This window comes from Papio anubis, chromosome 7, assembly GCF_008728515.1.
Source record: "Papio anubis isolate 15944 chromosome 7, Panubis1.0, whole genome shotgun sequence".
Taxonomy (NCBI): domain Eukaryota; kingdom Metazoa; phylum Chordata; class Mammalia; order Primates; family Cercopithecidae; genus Papio; species Papio anubis.
In genome coordinates this window covers 28,851,953-28,877,509 of record NC_044982.1, presented here as the reverse complement: position 1 = coordinate 28,877,509, position 25,557 = coordinate 28,851,953, and the positions used below count along the sequence as shown (strand labels likewise).

The 25,557-nt window shown below is 46.1% G+C and overlaps 1 protein-coding gene across 5 annotated transcripts in view; it reads left to right on the top strand.

The window, feature by feature from the left end:
- ADCK1 (aarF domain containing kinase 1) overlaps positions 1-25,557 on the top strand; it is a 129,983-nt gene that overhangs the window by 5,060 nt on the left and 99,366 nt on the right. For 3 of the 5 annotated variants that reach the window (XM_021941445.2, XM_021941444.2, XM_003902116.4), the window contains exons 1-3: positions 11,587-11,622; positions 12,049-12,196; positions 15,840-15,923. In XM_021941445.2, coding sequence (XP_021797137.1) covers positions 11,621-11,622; positions 12,049-12,196; positions 15,840-15,923 — 234 coding nt within the window. In that variant the 5' untranslated portion in view covers positions 11,587-11,620. Of the gene's footprint in view, positions 1-11,586; positions 11,623-12,048; positions 12,197-15,839; positions 15,924-25,557 lie in introns of those variants that run through there. The other 2 variants (XM_009212045.3, XM_009212046.4) reach the window with 1 other exon arrangement.

Here is a 25,557-nt window from a genome sequence, read left to right as displayed (position 1 = left end):
CTGATCATATGACTCCTGAGCGGTTAGGGATTATAGAAACTATGCTACATTTTAAGCAGAGTTCTGGTGCCTCCCATAACCCTATTCCTATGGCTTTTTTTTTTTTTTTTTTTAGGGATGAGGTCTTTTTGCTGGGTGCAGTGGCTCACATCTGTAATCCTAGCACTCTGGGAAGCTGAGGTGGGCGGATTGCTTGAGATCAGGAGTTTGAGAGATGAGGTCTCACTATGTTGCCCAGGCTGGTCTCAAGTCCTGAGCTCAAGCGATCAGCCTCCCAAAGTGTTGGGATTACAGGTGTAAGCCACTCACTGCACCTGGCCGCATGAAGTTTACAAAGGTGGCTTTAGGTCTCTGAGCAAGAGGGATTAGTTTTAGGGAGGGATGGTTATCATCCTTGCTTTCAAATTAACTCCTAAACTAGATTCCTCCCAAAGTTAGCTTGGTCTGCACCCAGGAGTGAGCAAGGACAGGTTGGACGTCAGAAGCAAGATGGAGTCAACTACGGCAGGATTTTCTTACTCTCATAATTTTGTGAAGGTGGTTTCAATTATCAGTGGTAGTATTGTTGTATTTGCTTTTAATTTGGTCTTGAGGTCTCTCTCCGGAGAGATCTAGCTCTGCCCTGCCTGGAATCCAAGGGCTTTGGTCGTGGACTTTTACATTGTGCCTTTCGTGGAGTACTTCTTTATCCTGCTGGACAGCCTAATGCCTGTGTCTGACTCATGCCTAGCTGTCTCTCCCACAGTAAACTTGTTTAAACTGGCAGATGCCCTGTGGCTCATCTGACCTGTGTCCAGGTTATTCCCACCCAGATAGCCACTTTTTTTTTTTTTTTAAGACAGAGTCTCACTGTCACCCAGGCTGGAGTGCAGTGTCATGGTCTCAACTCACTGCAAACTCGTCCTCCTGGGTTCAAGCGATTCTCGTGCCTCAGCCTCCTGAGTAGCTGGGACTACAGGTGCATGCCATCACACCCAGCTAATTTTTGTATTTTTAGTAGAGATGGTGTTTCACCATATTGTCCAGGCTGGTCTCGAACTCCTGACCTCAAATGATCCACCCGTCTCAGCCTCCCAAAGTGTTGGGATTACAGGCGTGAGCCACTGCACCCAGCCTGAGATAGCCACTCTCTCTCTCTCTTTTTTTTTTTGAAACAGAGCCTTGCTCTGTCACCCCAGGTTGGAGTCCAATGGTGTGATCTCGGCTCACTGCAACCTCCACCTCCCGGGTTCAAGTGATTCTCCTGCCTCAGCCTCCTGAGGAGCTGGAATTACAGCCATATACCACCATGTCCAGCTAATTTTTGTATTTTTATTTTTATTTTTTGAGATGGAGTTTCACTCTTGTTGCCCAGGCTGGAGTGCGATGGTGCGATCTCGGCTCACCGCAACCTCCGCCTCTGGGGTTCAGGCAGTTCTCCTGCCTCAGCATCCCAAGTAACTGGGATTACAGGCATGTGCCACCACGCCCGGCTAATTTTGTATTTTTAGTAGAGATGGGATTTCTCCATGTTGGTCAGGCTGGTCTTGAACTCCTGACCTCAAGTGATCCACCCACCTCAGCCTCTCAAAGTGCTGGGATTACAGACATGAGCCACTGCTCCTGGCCTAAGATAGTCACTCCCTAAGAGAGACCTGACCAAGACAGAAATTGGCTTCAGGAGTGTTGGTCAAGTGACACGCAGACACAGGCAACGCAACAAAACACACGAAATAACAGAAGCCTTCCCTGACAGATCCACTGGAGAAATGAGTGCCCATGAGGGCGGATGGGAAGCCTGGAGGCAGCAGGGAGTTCAACCAGCAGGTGGGTGGGAGCGAGGAGAGAGAGATCAAGAGAGGAGACCTGTGCACCAAAGCCTTTTTTGTGATCCAGAGTGTTAAGCCAGGCAGATTTCTCATGGAGAGTTCTAATTGGTGGGTTTACAATAAGCAGGCGTGAGTTCTGTGGAGTCACACAGTGACTGAGGGGCGATCACTGTGGTATATCTGCACAGTCCATGCTGGGTGTGCAGGTCGGTGGGGTGATTAAAGTAGGTTGTAGGTAGCTGTCCCATAGTGGAGTGGTCACCAGGAGGCATTGTCTAAGGCAGATTTCTGAATCAATCACATTGAGGAACTGGAAGGAGGTAGAGAACTGAAACTGTCAAGGGTTTGACATGCCTCTGGCCTTAGAAAATTAAAGCTATGTTCCAAATGGATGCCAAGGCAACATAAAATTATAGACATTTACTGCATTTATTTATTAATTTATTTTGAGACAGGGTTTCATTCTTGTTGCCCAGGCTGGAGTGCAATGGTGTGATCTTGGCTCACTACAACCTCTGCCTCCCGGGTTCAAGCTATTCTCCTGCTTAAGCCTCCTGAGTAGCTGGGATTACAGGCGCCCCACCGTTAATTTTTGTGTTTTTAGTAGAGACGGAGTTTCACCATGTTGGCCAGGCTTGTCTTGAACTCCTGACCTCAGGTAATCCACCTGCCTTGGCCTCCCAAAGTATTGGGATTACAGGCGTGAGCCACTGCACCCAGCCTGCTACAATTATTTATTCATTTATTTGTTAACAGATTCTTCCTTTTGGATCTAGTGGAGAGGGCAGATATAAGACCCAATCATTATCCATAAACGCAGTATATAATTAGACTACTGAGGAATGAATGAGGAATTCTGAGTGATTGGCTCACAAAAAGCTTCATGGAAGTATAATGAGAGACTGAGTGTGGAGGTATATTTTGGGAGATAAAGGCTGGAAAGGTAAGTTGGGATAAGAATTTAGTGGGCCTTGAGTATCTTGCAAGGAGTTTGGGCTTTGTGGTAGGTGGAGAGGTGATAGGAATGGTATAAATACACTTGAGGATGACCATGATAACTTGAGTGGCAGAGTGAAGATTAGACGGGATGTGGGGAAGTAAGTTTGGAACGGGGAATGGTTGAGTAGTTGGCCTACTTCCCCTGTTTATGTTTTATTTTTTAATTAAAAAATATGATGGCCTACTTCCCCTGTTTATGTTTTATTTTTTAATTAAAAAGATTTTTTTTGAGATGGAGTTTAGCTCTTGTTGCCCAGGCTAGAGTGCAGTGGTGCGATCTCTGCTCACTACAACTACTGCCTCCTGGGTTCGAGCGATTCTCTTGCCTCAGCCTCCTAAGTAGCTGGGATTACAGATGCTCACCACCACACCCGGCTAATTTTTGCATTTTTAGCAGATACAGCGTTTCATCATGTTGGCCAGGCTGGTCTTGAACTCCTGACCTCAGGTGATCTGCCTGCTAGCCTCCCAAAGTGCTGGGATTGCAGGTGTGAGCCCCTGTGCCTGGCCTCCCTGTTTATTAATTATTTGAGGTTATGCCAAATCCTGGTTCCTTAGGTGCTAGGAGTTTTTCATAAGCTCTTTGACTTTTCAGAAACAAAGAAATGATGTTTAAAATCACAAGGGAGGCTGGGTGTGGTGGTTCGTGCCTGTAATCCCAGCACTTTGGGAGGCCAAGGTGGGAGTATCACCTGAGGCCAGGAGTTTGAGACCAGCCTGACCAACATGGTGAAACCTCTTCTCTCATAAAAATACAAAAAAATTAGCTGGGCATGGTGGCACCTGCCTGTAGTCCCAGCTCCTCAGGAGGCTGAGGCAGGAGAATCAGTTGAACCCAGGAGGCGAAGGCTGCAGTGAGCCGAGATCACACCAATGCACTCCAGCCTAGGTGACAAAGTGAGACTGTGTCTCAAAAAAAAAAAAAAAAAAAAAAAAAAAAAAAAAATTACAAGAGAATCTCATTTACTGGGTATATCAGGCATTGCCTTAAAGTAGCATTCGGTTAATTCCTTTTTTTTTTTTCTTGAATCTTGCTCTGTTGCCTAGGGTAAGTGCAGTGGCACTCACCACTACACTCACTACAGCCTTGACCTTCCAGGCTCAAGTGATCCTCCTACCTCAGCCTCCCAAGTAGATGGGTGTTCAGGGACACACCACCTTGCCCAGCTAACTTTTTTATTGTTTGTAGAGATGAGGTCTTACTGTGTTCTTCAGGCTAGTCTTGAACTCCTGGACTCAAGCAACCTTCCCATCTTGGCCTCCCAAAGTACTGGGCCTAATGGCATGAGCCACTGCGCCTGGCCAGTTAATTCTTAACAATGACCCTAGAAGGTGGGTACTCTCAAGAGCTCCCCTTCGTAGATAATTATGCAGAGGCTGCAAGAAGTTGTGACTTATTCAAGGTGATCAGAGGCTGGGTTCTTTGCCTACAGTCGCTTCATACTGCCTTCTTAATGTGGGCTTCTCTGGATGCCCACAGGAAGGGTCCCTGGATCACCCTCATGATCTTGACTGAAGAAGGAAGCTGTGTAAGGAGCTGAAGTCACTCAGTCTAATTTAAGGTCAGCTTCTGGATTTGATTAGGGACCTGTGTCTTGGTGGAAACAAAGTAGAGGGTGAGCCTGTTGCCCCTTTCAGCAGAAAATACTCCAGGCTGAGGCTGTTGAGAGCAAGGAGAAAGGGTAGGGTTAAGTAGGGGCCACCTAGAATCTTGGAAGTAGGGTGTGCAGAATTCCTCTGGGAGCTGATAGGCAGGGGAGCATTTGTTAAAGCCTGGCACTGGGTGAGGAGATAATAATAATGATAATAATACTAATGCTAATAATGGAGGATAATAGCATCTGCCACTCTTGAGTTCTTACTGTGTAGGTGGTACCTTGCTAAGCATTTTACATGATTTATCTCATTTCCCACCACTCCATCAAGCAGGTATTCCTGTTTTCCCCATTTTTGAACAAGATCACGAGGTTCAGAGAGATTTAGCAGCTTGCCTATGGTCACCCAGTTCACAAGTGGCCATGCCAGGACTCAAACCTGGGCTGATTAGGCTCCAGAGTTCATGATCTCAGTCACTATGCTCTCCTGTCCAAAAAGAATCCATGCCTAGGTGCAGTGGCTCAACGCCTATAATCCTAGCACTTTTGGAGACCGAGGTGGGAAGATTGCTTGAGTCCAGGAGTTCAAGACCAACTTGAGCAACATAGACCACATCACTGCAAAACTGACACAAAAAAAATATTAGCTGGACATGGTGGTTTGTGCCTATGATCCCAGCACCTTGGGGAACCGAGGTGGGAGGATTGCCTGAGCCCAGGAGGTTGAGGCTGCAGTGAGCTGTGATTCCGCCACTGCACTCTAGCCTGGGTGGCAGAGTAAACCCCTGTCTCAACAACAACAACAACAATAACAATGAAAACGACAACACCCAAAAAGAATCCTTGGCTTATTAAAATATTGGCATAATAAAATGGGGACAGGGAAATTTTCATAAAGAGAAATGTCAAGGAAATAAAGAGCATGCTAGAAAGCAAAGTTTTAATTTATTCTTTTAATTTATTATTTTCCAGCTTTATTCAGGTGTAATTGACAAATAACTGTACCTATTCAAGGTATACAACTTGATGATTTGATATATGTGTACTGTGTAATGATGACCACAATCAATCAACATATCTGTCACCTCAGATAGTTACCCTTTTGTGTGTGTGTGTGTTGAGGACACTTAAGATCTGCTCTCTTAGGAAATTTCAAGTAAACAATACAGTAGTATTAACTATAGTTTCCATATTGTACATTAGATTCCTCAGAACTTATTCGTCTTATAACTGAAACTTTGTACCTTTTGACCAATATCGCCTCATTTCCCTCAAACCCCCCGCCCCTGGTAACCACCGTTCTAACCTCTACCTCTAAGAGTTTGACTTCTTTGGATTCCACATAAGAGTGAGATCATGCAGTATTTGTCTTTCCATGTCTGGCTTATTTCACTTAGCAAAATATTCTCTAGGTTGATCCATGTTGTCACCAATGGCAGGCTTCCTTCCTTCTTATGGCTGGATAATATTCCATTGTGTGTGTGTGTGTGTGTGTGTGTGTGTATATATATTTCACAATTTCTTCATTTGTGGATGGACACTTAGATTGTTTCTACATCTTGGCTATTGTACATACTACTGCATATTCTTTTTTTGAGGCAGAGTTTCATTTTTCTCCCAGGCTGGAGTGCAGTAGTGTGATCTTAGCTCACTGCAACTTCCGTCTCCTGGGTTCAAGCAATTCTGATGCTTTAGCCACCTGAGTAGCTGGAATTACAGGGGTGAGCCACTACACCTGGCTAGTTTTTGTATTTTTAGTGGAGATAGGGTTTCGCCGTATTGGCCAGGCTGGTCTCGAACTCCTGGGCTCAAGTGATCTGCCTGCCTTGGCTCCCAAAGTGCTGGGGTTACAGATGTAAGCCACCATGCCTGGCTGCATATTCGTTTTATTTACAAAGTCACAATCTTATTCTTGCAGAGATAGGAACTGATCCCAGGAGTTGGGCCAGAGATTGAGCATTTGTGTTTAGGGAAAGAAATGAGTTTCTTAAAATTTTTTTTTTGAGATGGAGTTTCACTCTTGTTGCCCAGGCTGGAGTGCAATGGTGTGATCTTAGCTCACTGCAACCTCCGCCTCCTGGGTTCAAGCAGTTCTCCTGCCTCAGCCTCCCAAGTAGCTGGGATTACAGGCATGCGCCACCACGCCTGGCTGATTTTGTATTTTTACTAGAGACTGGGTTTCTCCATGTTGGTCAGGCTGGTCTTGAACTCCCAACCTCAGGTGATCCACCTGCCTCGGCATCCCAAAGTACTGGGATTATAGGCGTGAGCTGCTGTGCTGGCCTGTTATTTTAAATTTTATTTTATTATTATTATTTTTTGGAGATGGGGTTTTGTTCTTGTTGCCCAGGCTGGAGTTCAATGGCTCGGTCTCGGCTCACTGCAACCTCCATCTCCTGGGTTCAAGCAATTCTCCTGCCTCAGCCTTTCGAGTGGCTGGGACTACAGGCATGCGTCACCATGCCCAGCTAATTTTTGTATTTTTAGTAGATACGGAGTTTCGCCATGTTGGCCAGGCTGGTCTCGAACTCCTGACCTTGTGATCCACCCGCCTTGGCCTCCCAAAGTGCTGGGATTACAGGTATGAGCCACCATGCCCAGTCTGAGTTTCTTAAATTATTTCCTTAAAAATCATTGCTTGCAGTTCCCCTTGTAGAGTGAATGCAGTCATCTGGTGTTGGGGAAGGGGAGGAGGCATGTTTTTGGGGAATATACACTAATGAACTTAAACACTAAATTTCAGAAAAGCCTCTCTTTGTTTTTCTTTCTTTCTTTTTTTTTTTTTTTTTTTTTAGGAGTATCATCCTGTCACCCAGGCTGGAGTGTGCAGTGGTGTGATCTCGGCTCACTGCAACCTCTGCCTCCTGTTCAAGTGATTTTCTTGCCACAGCCTCTCGCGTAGCTGAAACTACAAGTGCATGCCACAACACCTGACTAGCTTTTATATTTTTAGTAGAGACAGGGCTTTGCCATGTTGGCCAGGCTGGTCTCAAACTCCTGACCTCAGGTGATCTGCCTGCCTCGGCCTCCCAAAGTGCTGGGATTACAGGTATGAGCCACCATGCCCAGCCTTTTTTTTTTTTTTAATTTTATTTTTCTGAGACAGGGTCTCACTGTGTCACTGAGGCTGGGGTGCAGTGGCGCAATCTCAGCTCACTGCAACCTTTGCCTCCCAGGCTCAAGCGATCCTCCCACCTCAGCCTCCCAAGTAGCTAGGACAACAGGTGCATGCCACCACACTCAGCTGATTTTTGTATTTTTTGTAGAGATGGGGTTTTGCTATGTTGCCTAGGCTGGTCTTGAACTTCTGGGCTCAAATTATCCTCCCATCTTGGCTTCCCAAAGTGTTGGGATTACAGGTGTGAGCCACTGCACCTAACCCCCCTTTTTTTTCTGACCCACTGGTAGACAACAAAGCCTCTCTTTACTGAAAAAAAAAAAATTCCTTTCTGGGCATGGTAGCTCACATGTGTAATCTCAGCACTGTGGGAGGCCAAGGTGGGGGATCGCTTGAGCTCAGGAGTTGGAGACCAGCCTGAGCAAATGGCGAAACCCCATCTTTACAACAAAAGTTAGCCCACTCTGGAGGCTGAGATGGGAGGATTGCTTGAACCCAGGAGGTCAAGACTGCAGTAAGTTGAGATTGTGTCATTGCACTCCAGCCTGGGTGACAGAGCAAGACACTCTCAAAAAAAAAAAAAGAAGTGTGGCTGTCAAACTTGAGCTTTCAGACAAATCACTTGTTATCTTATTAAAATGCACATCCCTGAGTCTTACCCCTAGAGTTGGTAGTTCAATGGCCTATGGGGTGGACTCTAGGAATCTACATTTCTTTATTTTATTTTACTAAATTTTTTTTTTTTTTTTTTTGAGACGGAGTCCTCGCTCTGTTACCCGGGCTGGAGTGCAGTGGCACCATCTCGGCTCACTGCAACTTCTACCTCCCGGGTTCAAGCAATTCTCTTGCGTCAGCCTCCTGAGTAGCTGGGATTACAGAGGCACATGACACCATGCCCGACTAATTTTTTTTTTTTTTTTTTTTTAGTAGAGATGGGGTTTCACCATGTTGGTCAGGCTGGTCTTGAATTCTTGACCTGCCTGCCTTGGTCTCCCAAAGTGCTAGAATTACAGGTGTGAGCCCCCAAGCCTGGCCCAGGAATCTACATTTTAAAAAACGTTTTAAAAGTTTGTTTTGTCTTTTTTTTTTCTTTAAAACAGGGTTTTGCTCTGTTGCCCAGGCTAGAATGCAGTGGCATGATCATGGCTCATTTCAGCCTCAGCCTTGTAGACTCAAGGGATCTTTCCACTTCAGCATTTTGAGTCGCTGGGACTTGTAGGCATAGGGTGTCACTCCAGGCTAATGTTTACCCTTTTTTCTTCCCCAGGCTGGTCTTGAACTCCTAGGCCCAAACAATCCTCCCATTGTGGCCTCCTGAAGTGCTGGGATTACAGGCATGAGTCACTGCCCCTAGCCAGGCACCTGCATTTTTTTTCTTTTCTTTTCTTTCTTTCTTTTTTTTGAGTTGGAGTCTCTTTCTGTGGCCCAGACTCTGGAGTGCAGTGGCATGATCTCGGCTCACTGCAACCTCTGCCTCCTGGGTTCAGTGATTCTCCTGCCCCTGCCTCCCGAGTAGCTGGGACTACAGTACACACCACCATGCGTGGCTAATTTTTGTATTTTTAGTAGAGACAGAGTTTCACCACATTGGCCAGGCTGGTCTCAAACTCCTGACTTCCTGATCCACCCGCCTTGGCCTCCCAAAGTGTTGGGATTACAGGATTACAGGTGTGAGCCACCGCACCTGGCTTTTTTCTTTTCTTTTCTTTTCTTTTTTTTTTGAGATAGAGTCTCCTTCTGCTGCCCAGGCTGGAGTGCAGTGGTGCGATCTCAGCTCACTGCGACCTCCGCCTCTTGGGTTCAAGTGATTCTCCTGTCTTAGCCTCCCAAGTAGCTGGGACTACAGGTGTGTACTACCACACCCAGCTAATGTTAATAGAGATGGGGTTTGACCATGTTGGCCAGGCTGGTCTGGAACTCCTGACCTCAAGAGATCCGCCTGCCTGGGCCTCCCAGAGTGCTGGAATTACAGGCGTGAGTTACCTCTCTTGGCCCAGGAATCTGCATTTTTGAAATGGCATCTAGGCTAATTTTTTTCAGGTGTTCCTCTGATTATACTTTAGAAATACTAGATTAGGAAATGAAGGTTCCAAAGGGAAGAGCAATGGAATTATAAAAAAGGACTATTGTGATGTTATTATATATATTGGTTTTTGTCCACTGTTCCTGGTTCATAACTCCCACAGCCCTTGTTACAGTTTTTGTGGTAATGTTAGGTGTGTTAGGCCTCAGGGCCAGGCCTCAGGAATCAGAATCTCTTTCCTGCCCTCCTCTCACCTGCCCCAGGGCAGGGTTGTGGTCTTTCCCCACCTTTCTGATTGTGGGTCTTAAGGCCCTCCCTAGAGTAGGTTCTGCCCTATACACTGAGGGAAGGAATGCTGACATCATGAAGCTTCCATAAAAACCCAAGAGCCCAAGAGGGCTGGTAGCTGAGCAGTTGGAGATTTGCAGAGTGTGGTGCGCCTAGTGAAGTCCTGGAAGCTTCACGCCCTTTCCCTGTAACTGACCCTGCACATCTGTTCATCAGTATCTTTTGCAGTCTCCTTTATAATAAGCCAGCAAATGTAAGTGTGTACCTGAGTTCTGTGAGTTGCTGCAGCAGCTTAATTGAACCCAAAGAAGGGGTTGTGGGAACCCCAACTTGAAGCTGGTTGGTCAGAAGTTCTAGAGACCTGGACTTGTGACTAATGTTGTAGGGGGAAGTGGGGGATGCAGTCTTGGGGACGGGGCCCTCAACCCATGGGATCTGACACCATCTCCAGGTAGTAGATGGTAAATATATATGTATATAAATTTAAAAAATGTGACTATATTATGAGGCATGAGTCAAAGTAGACTTTAAAGAAAATGAGTTGGCGTGGTGGCTCATGCCTGTAATCCCAGCACTTTGGGAGGCTGAGGCAGGTGAATTGCCTGAGGTTGGGAGTTTGAGACCAGCCTAGGCAACATGGCGAAACCCCATCTCTGCTAAAAATACAAAAATTAACTGGGCATGGTGGTGGCCACCTGTCATCCTAGCTACTCGGGAGGCTGAGGCAGGAGAAACACTCGAACCTGGAAGGCGGAGGTTGCAGTGAGTTGAGATCGTGCCACTGCACTCCAGCCTGGGCGACAGAGCAAGACCCTGTTTCAAAGACAAATAAAATGAAGATAAGCTTGTTTGTAATGATAGTTTCCATACAAAGGGGAAACAGGCACAGAGCAGGAAGGTGACAGGCACAGACTCATTCCAGAGCAGAGGGATGAGGGTACAAGGTGTGCAAGGCTGGCGCCTGCAGGTGGCTTGGTGGCGTGCTGCTGCTCTCGTGTGGCACCTCTCTCCTGGCAGCTGCAACTGTAGTCGTGGACTTTAGTCTGATATAAATTGCTCGGGAATTGAAGAGGAAGTACTCTGTTGGGTGCACTGACCCCAAAGAATGACTGAGCAGGTACAAGTAGGGTGGGGAAAGGTCACATTGACTAGGAGTATGAATTTGAACAGATCAAATCAGCAGGTAGGTATTAAGCCTCTAACTGTAAAACACTCTCTAGGACTGTGAGTGGGCAGAGTAGTGACAGTCATGGTGTTTGCCCTCAAGGAGCCTCCATTCAAGACAAGGGGTAGTCTTCTCTAACCAAAGTAAATGTTTTGAAAATCAACCGTACACAGAGGGCTCACCTGGCTGCTGAGCAGCTGCCATTTTGGCTGTGGCCTGACCACTTTTGACCTGGGCATAGAGGGCTAGTGGTGCCTCTGTGTGCACTGTGGTATCATGATAGACTCAGTAGCGATGGTTTACCTGCTCTTCTGCTTTGCTTCTAAAATAACAATCTTCCTCTCTCCTGATCCCTTTGCCCTCTCTGCTTGTTTTTTTTGAGACAGGGTCTGGCTCTGTCACCCAGGCTATAGTGTGGTGGCATGATCTCAGCTCACTGTAGTCTCCTCCTCCTGGGCTCAAACCATCCTCCCACCTCAGCCTCCTGAGTAGCTGGGACCACAGGCACGTGCCGCGATGCCTGGCTAATTTTTGTATTTTTTGTAGAGACGGGGTTTCATCTTGTTGCCCAGGCTGGTCTGGAACTCCTGGACTCGAGCGATCTGCGCATCTCAGCCTCCTAAAATGTTAGTATTACAGACGTGAGCCACTGTGCTCAGCCTCTCTCTGCTTTTCTTGTCAGCATTTATACCAGCTCTGATATTCTATAGTGATCTATCTGTGTAAGCTCCAAGTGGACAAGAACTTTATTTTGTTTACTGTCTCTCCCTGTATCTAGAACAGTGCCTGGCACTGTTGAAGGAAGGACTTTGAGGACTGACTTGCCCCAGGTACTATGCTAAGGATTTTATGTGCATTATTTCATTTTATCCCAACTACTTTTGAGTTAGTTATTATCCTGTTTTACACACGAAGAAACTAAGGCTCAGTGAGATTAACGAAATGACCCAAGGTCATATAATCTAAGTGGTAGAGCTGGGATTTGAACTTCAGTTTGGCTAACTATGAAACTCTTAACTGCTGTTCTTTCTCGACTTTCCTTTTTTCTGCAGGAAAAAAGGGGACATGGCCAGAAAGGCTCTCAAGCTTGCTTCATGGACCAGCATGGCTCTTGCTGCCTCTGGCATCTACCTCTACAGTAACAAGTACTTGGACCCTAATGACTTTGGCGCTGTCAGGGTGGGCAGAGCAGTTGCTACGGTAGGTTTTTCCCATTGCGGGTAGCAGAGAAGCTGCAGGATTACTTGCAGGTGTTCATACATGCAGCAGATAGACATGCCTGTTTTACATACGTGGAGATACTTGTGTATCCTTACAAGTGCAAAAGCTCCCTCTGCACAGGTGTACACATATGGGTGTGTGTCCTCATATTCCTTTATTCCTGTATACACAACCTGATATTCCTTTATTCCTGTACCACAGGGTTTCCTGTCATCCCAAGGTAACATAGAATGGGACTGCACTGGGTCAGTGTTCTGAAGCCTTTATATTTTAGGTTCTGTATCTTATTTTAGCAACACACCAAGAGGGGCCGTGCTCTTCAGCAAATGCATGTGCAAGGAGGACTTTGCAGTTTTGATTAAATTCTGCTAGAAAACTTGCTCTCTCTGCAGTGAACTAGGATGAATGGTTCCTGATGCAGGACTCATACCCAGACGGTCTAGGCCTCAGAGAACTTTGTGGGATTCCTTCCAATCTCCAAACTGACAGGGAACCTGAGCTGAATATTTTATGGTTAGAGGTTTTCTCCAGTGGCTCAACGGGATCATCATCCTGGTGTGATCATGTCCTCCTAACTCTGCTGACAGCAACTCTCCCAGACATTCCTGTAGAATTGTCCCGTTGGTGGGTAGATGGCCACATGCCTCATGCTAGCTTTCCTCCTTTATCTGCTGCAGGATGAGCTCATGCTTTCTTCCTCTTGATGTAGATTCAGTCTGATGCACAGTCTGTTGTGGTTGTCATCTCACCGTCTCCTTAATACTCAGTATTGTCAGGTGTCCTTTGAGTCCTGGCTCAGAGGGGAGGGCACTGCCGTGCCTGTCCTTAAGGCTGAGCCGAGTCATAGAACCAATACCGACAAATAGACTTTGGATAATCAGGCTACGGAATATGAAACAATTCCCAAGTGTTTACCGAGTGCCCTTTTTTGGTCGAGCATTGTCTTACATGCTTTGAGGGACAGAAACAAACTGTCCTACTTAGACCCAGCTACGAAGTAGCTTCTGGGTGAGGAATGCCTACATGAATAGGTTAAAAAACAATCTAAATCCATGCATTGTGCCAAAATGGGTGATTCAGATGCCTGCTACTGTGGTCAGACACTGGAGTGAGTGCTGTGACCTGGGAGTCAGGATTGGTATCCTAGGGGTAGCAGGTTTTATTTTATGTAATATATATGTATATGTGTATATATATAAAAAACAAAATTTATGTATATATAATTTATATATATTTATATATGTACATAAATGAGGTATATATATTAAAAAATATATATAAATTTTTATTTTTTTGAGACAGAGTCTCGCTCTGTTGTCCAGGCTGGGATACAGTGGTATGATATTGGGTTACTGCAACCTCCACCTCCTGGAATCAAGAGATCCTCCCGCCTCAGCTTCTTGAGTGGCTGGGATCTCAGATGCCTGACACCATACCTGGCCAATTTCTGTATTTTTTTGTAGAGATAGGGTTTTACTATGTTGCCTGGGATGGTCTTGAACTCCTGGGCTCAAGCAATCTGTCCATCTCGGTCTCCCAAAGTGCTGGGATTACGGATGTGAGCCACTGTGCCAGGCCAATTTTATGCGCGTGCGTGTGTGTGTGTGTGTACACGCATATATGGTTGAGTAATGCCTGCAAGAATAGATTAAAAAACAATCCAAATCCATGCATCCAAATCCATATATATATATATTTTTTGAGATGGAGTCTCACTTTGTTGCCCAGGCTGGAGTGCAGTGGCACGATCTCATCTCGGCTCACTGCAGCCTTCACCTTCTGGGTTCAAGTGAGCACATCTGGCTAATTTCTTTTTTCTTTTTTTTTTTGAGATGGAGTCTTACTCTGTCGCCCAGGCTGGAGTGCAGTGGCCGGATCTCAGCTCACTGCAAGCTCCGCCTCCTGGGTTTACGCCATTCTCCTGCCTCAGCCTCCCGAGTAGCTGGGACTACAGGCGCCCACCACCTCGCCCGGCTAGTTTTTTGTATTTTTTAGTAGAGACGGGGTTTCACTGTGTTAGCCAGGATGGTCTCGATCTCCTGACCTCGTGATCCACCTGTCTCGGCCTCCCAAAGTGCTGGGATTACAGGCTTGAGCCACCGCGCCCGGCCCTAACATCTGGCTAATTTCTATATTTTTAGTAGAGAGGGGGTTTCACCATGTTGGCCAGACTGGTCTCGAACTCCTTACCTCAAGTGATTTGCCTGCCTTGGCCTCCCAAAGTACTGGGATTACAGGTGTGAGCCACCATGCCCAGCCTGTATATATATATTTTTAGATTAGTCAAGTGCAATAGTGAGAAGGGAGGAATGAGTAGAGCAAGGAGTATGATCTGTGACTGACTGTGAACAATCAACTGAGATAACTCAATACCTTCAGGTTAGCCAGAAGCAAGTTTTAAATGGAATCTTAGAGATTTGAATAGTTGGAAAGGAGGGAGGAAGATATGGATCAGTGCTTTGTAAACCAGGCACAAAGCTGTCCAATTTTTAAAGGCCAGAGCTCTGGTCTGGATTGTCCTTGAACACTGCTCAGTGCCCAAGTCTTGCTTGTGGTTGGTGTTCAACAAGTATATGTCGAATAGAATAAAGCTTTGTAGAGTGCAGAGGAAGAAACTCTTCTTAATATCAATTTTGTAAGTCCCTGAACTTCTAGGGTCCCAGTTACTCAACTCTATAAAGGAAGGTTTGGGGTAGATAATCCCCAAGGCCCTTCCATGCCTAGGATATCTTGGAGACGAATTTTCTGATTCTCTCTGGATAAGGGGACACGGAATCAAGACTTATGCTATTAGGGCCAGGTGCGGTGGCTCATGCCTGTTATCCCAGCACTTTGGGAGGCTGAGGTGGGAGGATCACCTGAGGTCAGGAGTTCGAGACCAGCCTGGCCGTCATGGCAAAATCCTATCTCTACTACAAATACAAAAATTAGCCGGGTGTGGTGGTGCGTGCATGTAACTTCAGCTACTTGGGAGACTGAGGCAGGAGAATTGCCTGAACCTGGAAGGCAGAGGTTGCAGTGAGCCAAGATCACCGAGATCATGCCAGTGCACTCCAGCCTGGGTGACAGAGCAAGACTCTGTCTCAAAGAAAAAAAAAAAAAGACTTATGCTATTAGAGCAAACATACATATATGTTTATTTGTGATGTGGAGAAGTCGGCCAAGTTTATGTAACAGCTTTATTCAACTAGCTTTGATTGAGCATTTACTCAATGTACCTGGCAGTGTAAAAGGTGCTGGGGTATAGTGATGGAGAGGAAGGACAAGCCCCTGTGCTTCTAGAGCTTAGAGTTTAAGCTTATAGGAAGAGACAGTTCATAAACAAGGAAACGAACGAGCAAGGTAATGTTGGATGGTGGTTTGTTGTGATAAATAATTGAATGTTTCTGGTAAGAGGCGCAATTTTAGAGTGGGCCTCTGCATAGGTGGCATTTGCACGGAGTCCTGAATGACTGGAGGAAGCTAGCTAGAATAAGATCCAGGGGCCGGGCATCTTAGGGGCGGGACTGGCTGCTCCCCTAGACATAGCGGCTGTGTCAGGGACCTGCACTGCAAGGTTTAGGTAGAGTAGTAGTACTTAATGTCCAGGTGCTAAGCTTTTCCCCACCACCTTGGTTCACAGACGGCTGTCATCAGTTATGACTACCTCACTTCCCTGAAGAGTGTCCCCTATGGCTCAGAGGAGTACTTGCAGCTGAGATCTAAGGTAAGTAACCCATGGGACCCATCTGAACCAGGCCAGGACTGGATAACCCTTGAACTGCTACGCTCAAGTGATCCTCCCACCTCAGCACCCCCGAAGTGCTGGGATTACAGGCGTGATCCACTGCACCTGGCCTAGGATTGAATAAATCCTGAAGCAGCTGCCTAGCCAAGAAGCTTCCTGTGTACAGCTGGAGTTGGGCAGAGGGCAGTGTAGGGGATTGAGGCTGGGGGCATTGGCCACTGAATTTTTGGAAGGAAGGAGGGGAGGACTGCTTCCTCCTTCATGTAGAGGTTTCAGCGCTTCTGAGGGGTGCTGTCAGACCGTCATCAAGCTGAATGCCATGGTACTGAGTTACCAATCTGCAAGGTGCTGTGCGGGAGGCCCGTGTGTGCTTCTGGGGAGTGCGGGTGTCTGGGATGACTCAAGAGGGATGTAGGCTCTGTCCCGCAGATAACTCAGCTGGCTTCTAAACTGTTTTGTCAGGCAAAACCCAATTGAAAGAGGTTAATTGCTTTCCTATCCTCTGAGGGCTACTCTGGGGCCTCTTGTAGGCCTCTGAGTCGAGCTGTCAACCCCAAACTCTCTGTCGTCACTTCGAACAGGGTAGTTGATGTTGATATATGGTTAGATATCCCGGAGACTTGGGAGATCAAACGAGAGGGCACTTTTTGTGGATGTAGGTTGAGTTTGAGGTCAAGTGTAGATACCTTTGGCTCCTCTAGAGATTGTGATAGATTGGCATGGCTGTGCTCAGGCAGTCCCCTCAGCCAGGAATGCCCTTTGCCCCTTAGAAAATTCCTCGTCATCCTTCTGGACTCAGCTAAAGCTCCCCTTGGTGGTGCTTTCCTTCTCAGTTTTCCTATGTGGATGGAATAATTAATTTCTAAATTTTTATTTAAACTTTTTATTATGGCAATTTCAACCATCCACAAGAGTAGAGAAAATAGTAGAATGAACTCTGGTGGAACTGTCATATAGCTTCAGAAACTATCAACATTTTGCCCATCTTGTTAGTCATCTCTCCCCCCTTTAGTTATTCATTCTTTTATTTCTATGTTCATTGAGACAGAGTCTCACTCCGTCACCCGGTCTGGGGTGCAGTGGTGCGATCTTGGCTCATTGCAACATCTGCTTCCTGGATTCAAGTGATTCTCCTGCCTCAACCTCCTGAGTGGCTGGGATTACATATGTACACCACCATGCTTGGCTAATTTTTGTATTTTTAGTAGAGACTGGGTTTCATCGTGTTGGCCAGGCTGGTCTCCAACCCTTGACCTCAAGTGATCCACCCACCTCCGCCTCCCAAAATGCTGGGATTACAGGCGTGAGCCACCGTGCCCAGCCCCCAAATGCCTTTGTATAGTTAGTTTGTTCAAATCTGGATCAAAATATCCAAATAAGGTAGATATATTAAGGTTGATGTTTTCTACATCTTTAAAAATCTGTAACATTTCTTCGCTCTCCCTTTTTTGAGTTACTTGTTTGTTGAAAAAACCAGATAATTTATCCTGTAGAATTTTCTACCTTCAGGATTTTGCTGATTGCATCTTCAAAGTGTTATTTAATGGGAAATACATTCAAATGGTACATAAATCAAAATATACAGTGTTTGAAACATACAAAATGACCCTCCTACCCTTGTTCCTCAGGTACCCAATTTTCTTGCCTGGAGGCAATTATTATTTCTTGTGCATCTTTCCAGAGATGTCTTCCTATTTGAATTTAATCATTTTGTCTTTATTCTTGCCACAGACGATAGTTGGTTATGTGCCTTTCTTTTTAGACTATCTGTTCCTTTAGATCAGGGATTCAGTCTTTGTTTTTTTGATCTTGCATCTCTAGCAATGATGCGTAGGCCTGCGTTGATTTAATGTCTGTTTCAATGCCAGCCTGTACCCTGCCACCTCCCTACCTTTGGGGAGGTCCCAGACAGAGCACGGAGTTAATAGTTAGAAGACCCGAATTTGTGGCTTGGCTTTGGGAAATTCATTTAGCCTTTTGGAGATGCCATTTGTCTATAAATTAGAGACGGTTATGCCGCTTTCTCAGGATTATGTAGATAATATCTCAGTGCCTTGTGAAATACAAAGCAGGTATCAAAAACAAGTCAAATGTCTCCTACAAGGTATGTTCCATGAGGACAGAGATTTGGTCTGTGCTGTGAATTTCCATGTCTGCAGCATCCATCACCAGGATGTGACAGGTCCTGAAAAAGTTTTGTTGAACGAATGAATGAATGAAATGTTCGTTTTTTTTTTTTTTTTTTGAGATGAAATTTTTTGCTCTTGTCACCCAGGCTGGAGTGCAGTGGTGCGATCTTGGCTTACTGCAACCTCTGCCTCCCAGGTTCAAGTGATTCTCCTGCCTCAGCCTCCCAAGTAGCTGGAACCACAGGTGCCGAAATGTTAGTTTTTATGGAGGATCTCAAAGCCCCTGCTTCTGAGACATAATTGCCCACTGTGTTTCCCTGCCCCTCTTTCTCCAGGTAACCAGTGCTAAGGACCTTGGCACCCACTGGTGTATCATTCTACGGAGAGCTTGTGGGTTCAGACACAGGGGCAAGGCCTCTGCTTTATGGAATCTGCAGGGGAGGCAGGCGAGGGGTGTCAAAAAAACAGTTGCCTGTCACGTGTCACATGTAAGTCATCTGAAAGGCAGTGACACTGCGGCTCCTGGAGAAGTTGACAGTTTTAGGGGATGCAGTAAGGAAAGTGCAGCATGGCATTTGACAAGGGAGCAGCACGTGGTGGCTGGCACCAGATAACAGGGTGTAGGCCCGTCTCTGGGAGTTGTGCCTGGGAAGGGGGAGCTGGCTGGCGCTAAGAGCACGAGTAAATACCGCAGGAGTGTTTTCTTCCATTGGAGCGCTTATGCCTTCTTGTCAGCGTGGCTGATAAAGGAATGAGTGAAGGGTAAAACATAATTATCTCAACTGTCAAGCCAGCATCTCCAGGTCCCAGAGTATGTCAGAGCCAGGAGGCTAGCTCGTCAGGCGGTGACTTCGAGCACTTTCAAGGTTGGCGCAGGCAGGCTGGGATCTCAGTGACTCAGCTCTGGAACCAGAGGGCTGAGAGCCAATGTGAAGAAATGTGTTCTAGAGGCCTAGTGGCCCTTTGCTAGGCAGCTAAGGTGGTGGGGAGGGGCTCACATGCTTTGGAGAACCAGATCCCTGGTGTTCAGGATGCTTATAAACTGAGATGTGTGTGAGCTGGCTTAGTCATAAAGCATACAGAAGTCACTGCTGGTGTAGACATCTAGGAATGGAGGAGGGAGGATGGAGTTGATTCTGATGAGGGTTTGGGATGTAGTGGATATTTGCTAGTTGTTCAGCTTAGAAGCCATTCTCATTTTGGGGAACAGCATATAAACTTTTCTCTGGGGAGCCGCTGTGTTGACGTATACTCTGAGTTTGGGAAGGGCTCACCCCACCCTTATTAGCCAGGTGATTAGCAGAGTCCATTCTGCTGGCTCTAGAGATTGATTCAGGGAGCCTGAGTACCTGAGCCAGTCTGGCCAGTGCGCAGGACTTTTCTGGGAAGAGCCGCTCTCTCTTTTCTGCTGTGTGAGCTGAGAGTGTAAGATGTTGGCTTGGAGCTGTTGGCAGCCATCTTTGCCACTATGAAGGGAAAGCCTGTCTGTGAATGAAGCTAATATTGCATAGAAATGCATAATTTGAGTTCCTGGATCTAGCTGAAATGGAAGCTAGACTACGACTGGAATTTCAGTTATATCTATCAGGAAATTCTCATTTTTTGCCCAAGGTGGTTTGAGTTAAGTTTGCTGTTCTTTGCAGCCAAATGAGTCCTTATATAGTATGGATTCTTGGAGAAGCATACTGGGGTTATTTTTTTTCTTTTTCTTTTTTTCTATGGCCCTCAGTTTGTCACTTAAACCATGCTGGATCTTTTAAGCATAAATGGAGTGTTGATAGTCACAGGACGGCCCGTAACTCAAGGGAAGAAATGAAATTCAAAAATGTTAGTGCCTAAGGGAGGGTGCAGAGAGGTTTGGATGGTGCTGGGTAGGATTGGAGCCATGTTGGACCTGGAGCCAGGTCCCCTGGCACCTAGTCCTACTCCACTGCCAAGCACCTCTGCTTTTATTTTTTTAGTTTTTAAAAGGCTTTTTTTTTTTTTTTTTTTTTTAATGAGAGTCTTGCTTTGTCGCACAGGCTGGAGTGCCGTGGCGCGATCTCGGCTCACTGCAACCTCCACCTCCTGGGTTCAAGTGATTCTCCTGCCTCAGCCTCCTGAGTAGCTGGGACTACAAGCGTGTGCCTCCCTGCCCGGCTAATTTTTTGTATTTTTAGTAGAGATGGGGTTTTACCGTGTTAGCCAGGATGATCTCCATCTCCTGACCTTATGATCTGCCCACCTCGGCCTTCCAAAGTGCTGGGATTACAGGCATGAACCACTGCGCCTGGCCCAATTTTTGTGTTTTTAGTAGAGATGGGGTTTCACCATGTTGGCCAGTCTGGTCTTGAACTCTTGACCTCAGGTGATTCGCCTGCCTTGGCTTCCCAAAGTGCTGGGATTACAGACGTGAGCCACCATGTTTGGCCAGCACCTCTGCTTTTCTATCCGCAAAGTGATGGTGGTGGCCTTTGCCCCTGTTCCTTTTATAAGAATGGAGATGAGAAGCTTTGCTTAATTTAACATTGTGGATTATTTAAACCAGCCAGAGAGGAGATCCTGAGCACAGGGTTAGTCTTGATAGCTCCTTATCATTTTAATGAACATGTTAATGATATTCTTTTCTCCTCATTTCTTCTATACATTTATTAATTGGAATTCTTCTATAAGAAAGACCTTTCCCTTCTCCTCTGGTTATTTAATTATTGTTATTATTATTGAGATGGAGTTTTGCTCTTGTTGCCCAGGATGGAGTGCAGTGGCGCAGTCTCAGCTCACTGCAACCTCTGCCTCCTGGGTTCAAGTGATTCTCCTGCCTCAGCCTCCTGAGTAGCTGGGATTACAGGTGCCCACCACCACACCCAGCTAATTTTGTATATTTAGAAGAGACAGGGTTTCACCATGTTGGACAGGCTGGTCACAAACTCCTGACCGCAGGTGATCTGCCTGCCTTGGCCTCCCAAAGTGTTGGGATTACAGATGTGAGCCACTGCACCCAGCTGTTAATTATTTTTATCACTGTGAACTCATGGATATTTATTTTATTCTATGGGGTCTATGTCCCATATATAATCCAGACAATACTTTTCCTTTATATCCAAAACAATCATTATTTTATTGCTCAAGTGGTTCCACCTTTGGCCACTGGGAGCTCTTTCAGGTTGGCTTCTCTGTCCTTTTGATATATCCCCAACCTCTTGAGCACTGCCTCACATTCTTGTACTGAAAGATACTTCAGGCTTATCCTGTATTTTCCTTGCCCTAGAATGAATTACTTCTCCAAGGAGCCCTGGTTCCTCTTATTGGAGAATGGTATTCAGAAACCAAGATGTGGAGGTTAGGTATTCGTTTTGCTACTGGGGTACCATTGCTTCTAGGCCCTTCTAGGAGACAGAGTGAGGATATATATGTGTATACACTCACTCACACATACACACACTTCTGTCTTTCTACTAAAAAACTAAGATTTTTTTTTTTTGAGACATGGTCTTGCTGTGTCACCCAGGCTAGTGGTGCGATCACGGTTCACTGCAGCCTCCAACTCTTGGGCTTAAGCTATCCTCCCACTTCAGCCTCCTGAGTAGTTGGGACTACAGGTGTGCACCAACATGCCTGACTAATTTTTTAAAGTATTATTTGTAGAGACTGGGTCTCACTGTGTTGCCCAGGCTGGTCTTGAACTCCTGGCCTCAAGTGATCCTGATGCCTTGGCCTCCCAAAGTGCTGGGATTATAGGCGTGAGCCACTGTATCTGGGCAAAAAACTGTGAACTGATACTTATGTCTCCAATTTTAGTCCAATACCACAGAGTCCATGTTAGCATTCTCCTTTTTTTAATATCACCTCTTTCTCTGACAGTGATAAACCTGCCTCTTATCTACAATATATTTCCTTACTTGTTTGACTCTCGTACACTCTAAAATAGTTAAGACCACTGAAGCATTCATGAGCAGAGACAGCGGCCTAAAATAGGTGAGGTTGAATGAGTTAAGTTGGTATGGGAGCTGAGTTTGGAAAGGTGGGTTGATTGAAACATGTAGCCTTGGGGACAAGGTGATTTTGGCCGAGTGTAATGGGTGAAATTTTGGGGATTATCTATAAGAAAAAGATTAATTCAATGTTACTGGAGACTAGGAGAGCGAAGGGACATAGTGGCAAATAGTATTAGAGCTAGGTGATGGAGTGACTCAAGGCCAGGTTTTAAGCCATAGACAATAGGGAGCCATGGAAAATTCTCCAGTAAAGTTGTTTATTAAGCCTTCAGTGACTGAGAATGCTTAAAGTTATTGCATCATTGGATTTTTTTTTTTTTAGACAGGGTCTCGCTTTGTTGCCCAGGCCAGAGTGCAGTGGTGCGATCTCTGCTCACGGCAACCTCTGTTCACTGCAACCTCTGCCTCCCAGGTTCAAGTGATTCTCCCATCTTGGCCTCCCGAGTAGCTAGGACTACAGGCATATGCCACCATGCCCGACTAATTTTTGTATTTTTTTGGTACAGACAGGGTTTCACCATCTTGGCCAGGCTAGTCTCGAACTCCTGACCTCAAATGATCTACCTGCCTTGGTCTTCCAAATTGCTGGGATTACAGGTGTGAGCCACCGTGCCTGGCCAATTTTTTTTTTTTTTTTTTAAATGAAATATGAGACAGAGTCTTGTTATGTTGTCCATGCTGGTCTCAAACTCCTGGGGACAAGTGATCCTCCCATCTCGGCCTCCTAAAGTGCTGGGATTACCGGCGTGAGCTACTGTCCCCAGCCAGTTATTGATTTTTTTTTTTTTTAAATACCAGTACCACTTGCCAGCTTTTGTGTTGGACAGTAGGTAGGTGTGTGAACCTGCACGTGTATATGTGTCTGTGTGCGTGTGTGAGAGAGAACAAGAACAGGAACCTTTTCTTTTTCTTTTTTTTTTTTTTTTTTGAGACAGAGTCTCGCTCTGTCGCTGGGGCTGGAGTGCAGTGGCCGGATCTCAGCTCACTGCAAGCTCCGCCTCCCGGGTTCACGCCATTCTCCTGCCTTAGCCTCCTGAGTAGCTGGGACTACAGGCGCCCGCCACCTCGCCCGGTTAGTTTTTTTGTAGTTTTTTTTAGTAGAGACGGGGTTTCACCGTGTTAGCCAGGATGGTCTCGATCTTCTGACCTCGTGATCCGCCCATCTCGGCCTCCCAAAGTGCTGGGATTACAGGCTTGAGCCACCGCGCCCGGCCAACCTTTTCTTTTTAAAATCAGAGTTGTAATGCTGGAGGGGATCTTGATTGCTACTTTGAGTGTGAAGTTTTTTAACTAAGCTCAAATTCTTGTTACCAGGTAGGTCCCTGGGCTTCTGTGGTATCAGATGTTTCAGGTCAGTAGTATGTGTTTGTTCGGTTAGTTACTATAGTGCCCAATATTTGGACTACAAGTAATAATTAATATCCTTCTCTTCCTTGCCTGAGAAGCAGAGTCAGGGAGATGCAGGACCCTGCCAGGTGGTGATCAATATTCATCAGCTTCATTACTGATAGACACAGGGCTGAGGATATAGTCTGGGGTCTGGAGCAAGTGAGCTTGCTGAACTTCACCTCTGGATTTGAGAGGCTTACCTACCCAGGCACAGACACGGCTGGACAAGCCTCTCAGTTGGGGTACTGCCTCTTAGAAGAGGAAGGAGCTGAAAATCAATGCTCTGCAGATAAGCAGATCCCCAACGGAGGGGAGAGAGGAAGGGGTGAGCTGAGCAAACTGTGTTTCTTCTCCTAAATTCCTTAATCTGATTGGTGATTATCTCTCCCACAAGGAGTGAAGGAGCGGGAGAGAGAGGTCAGGAGCGTTATGCATACTAGGGCTCCCTCCACATGGTTGTGTGAAACATAGGGATAGAATGTTCTCCTGTGGTACTACTGATTGTGGGAGGGGAGGTAGCTGTAAATTTGCTGTAAGAACCATTTGTTTCTAAAAAATTCTGCTAATCTTTACATCTGACTTTGTTTAGGAACATAGGGTGCTTTGGGTTGGAGTATGGGAGAGCTATTTTGGCATTACTAAAATCTGCACTTAGAGACAAGAGTCAGACACTGTCAACTTGTATTTTATTTATTTATTTATTTGTTTTTTGAGACAGGGTCTTGCTTTGTTGCCCAGGCTGAAGTGCAGTGGCGTGATCTCGGCTCACTGCAGCCTCGATCTTCTGGGCTCAAGCGATCCTCCTGTCTTGACCTCCCGAAGTGTTGGGATGGGATTACAGGTGTGAGCCACGATGCCTGGCTGCCATCAACCTTTATTACCATGGGATATGGTAGACTGTTTTGGAGAAAAAGGGACTCCAATTTCTGGCCTGTGGATATTGGTTGGAGGGGCAGAGTAAGGGGCTAAGGTCAGGTGACAACTCTATAACTATTCCATTGCACTTGAGAAAGACGTCTTGGGCATCAGCCAGCTCAAGCCTCTAATGTACAGATGTGGAAGTAGAGTTCTGGAGAGGTGATGTGATTTCTTCTTTTTCTTCTTCTTTTTTTGAGACGGAGTCTCACTGTCGCCCAGGCTGGAGTGCAGTGGCGTGATCTCAGCTCACTGCAGCCTCTACCTTTTGGGTTCAAGCAATTCTTCTACCTCAGCCTCCTGAGTAGCTGGGACTACTGGCGCATGCCACCATGCCTGGCTAATTTTTGTATTTTTAGTAGAGACGGGATTTCACCATATTGGCCAGGCTAGTCTTGAACTCCTGACCTCATATGATCCGCCCGCCTCAGCTGTAATCCCCAAAGTGCTGTGATTATAGGCGTGAGCCACTGCACCTGGCCAGTGATGTGATTTCTCACGTCCCCAGCAGGTGTGTAGCATATCATGAACTTGATCTTGATGTTCAGATATCGCCCAGTCTCATGTTCTTTGCACTTTTTACTCTGTCATCTCCCTGTATATTTGCTTCGAATCTGGGGAAAAGCACCAAGTTGGACAGAAAGTAGACACAAAGATGCCTGTGCAGCAGTTCTTGCCAACTGGCTGCTGCTGCTGGAGTCACTCCTCCTACCTCTTCACCCACCCTCCTCTGAGCCTGAGGTTCTGCTGCTGCCTGGGATGGATTTGGGAAACACCGGAGGAGGAAGAAGGGCAACAGAGCCACCTCCCTGAAGTTCCTTTACTCATTTAATCAATAAAACAGTTAGCTCAACAAATATTTGGCATTCCCCTATGGAGGGGAGGGTAGACCCTTCAAAAGGAATTGATAGGTGCTAGCTCTTTGCTTCAGGAAAGAGTTTCAACTCCGAAGCTATTGAACAACTGCCAGTTTTGAGGATAACCATCCTACCAGTCTAGTGAAGGTATAATTCACTAAGCGTTTTAAAGATCCTGTTCGTCTGCAAAGGGAACTGTAGCAATGTCTGGTTCTTCAGGAATATTCCCTGAAACCTGGGATCTGGTCTGGCCAAACCAGGACATTTCTTCACCATCCTTCCATCCATCTATTACTTTAGCCAACTTTAATTGAGCCTGCTCTGTGTCAGGTACAGGGTGAGGTTCGGA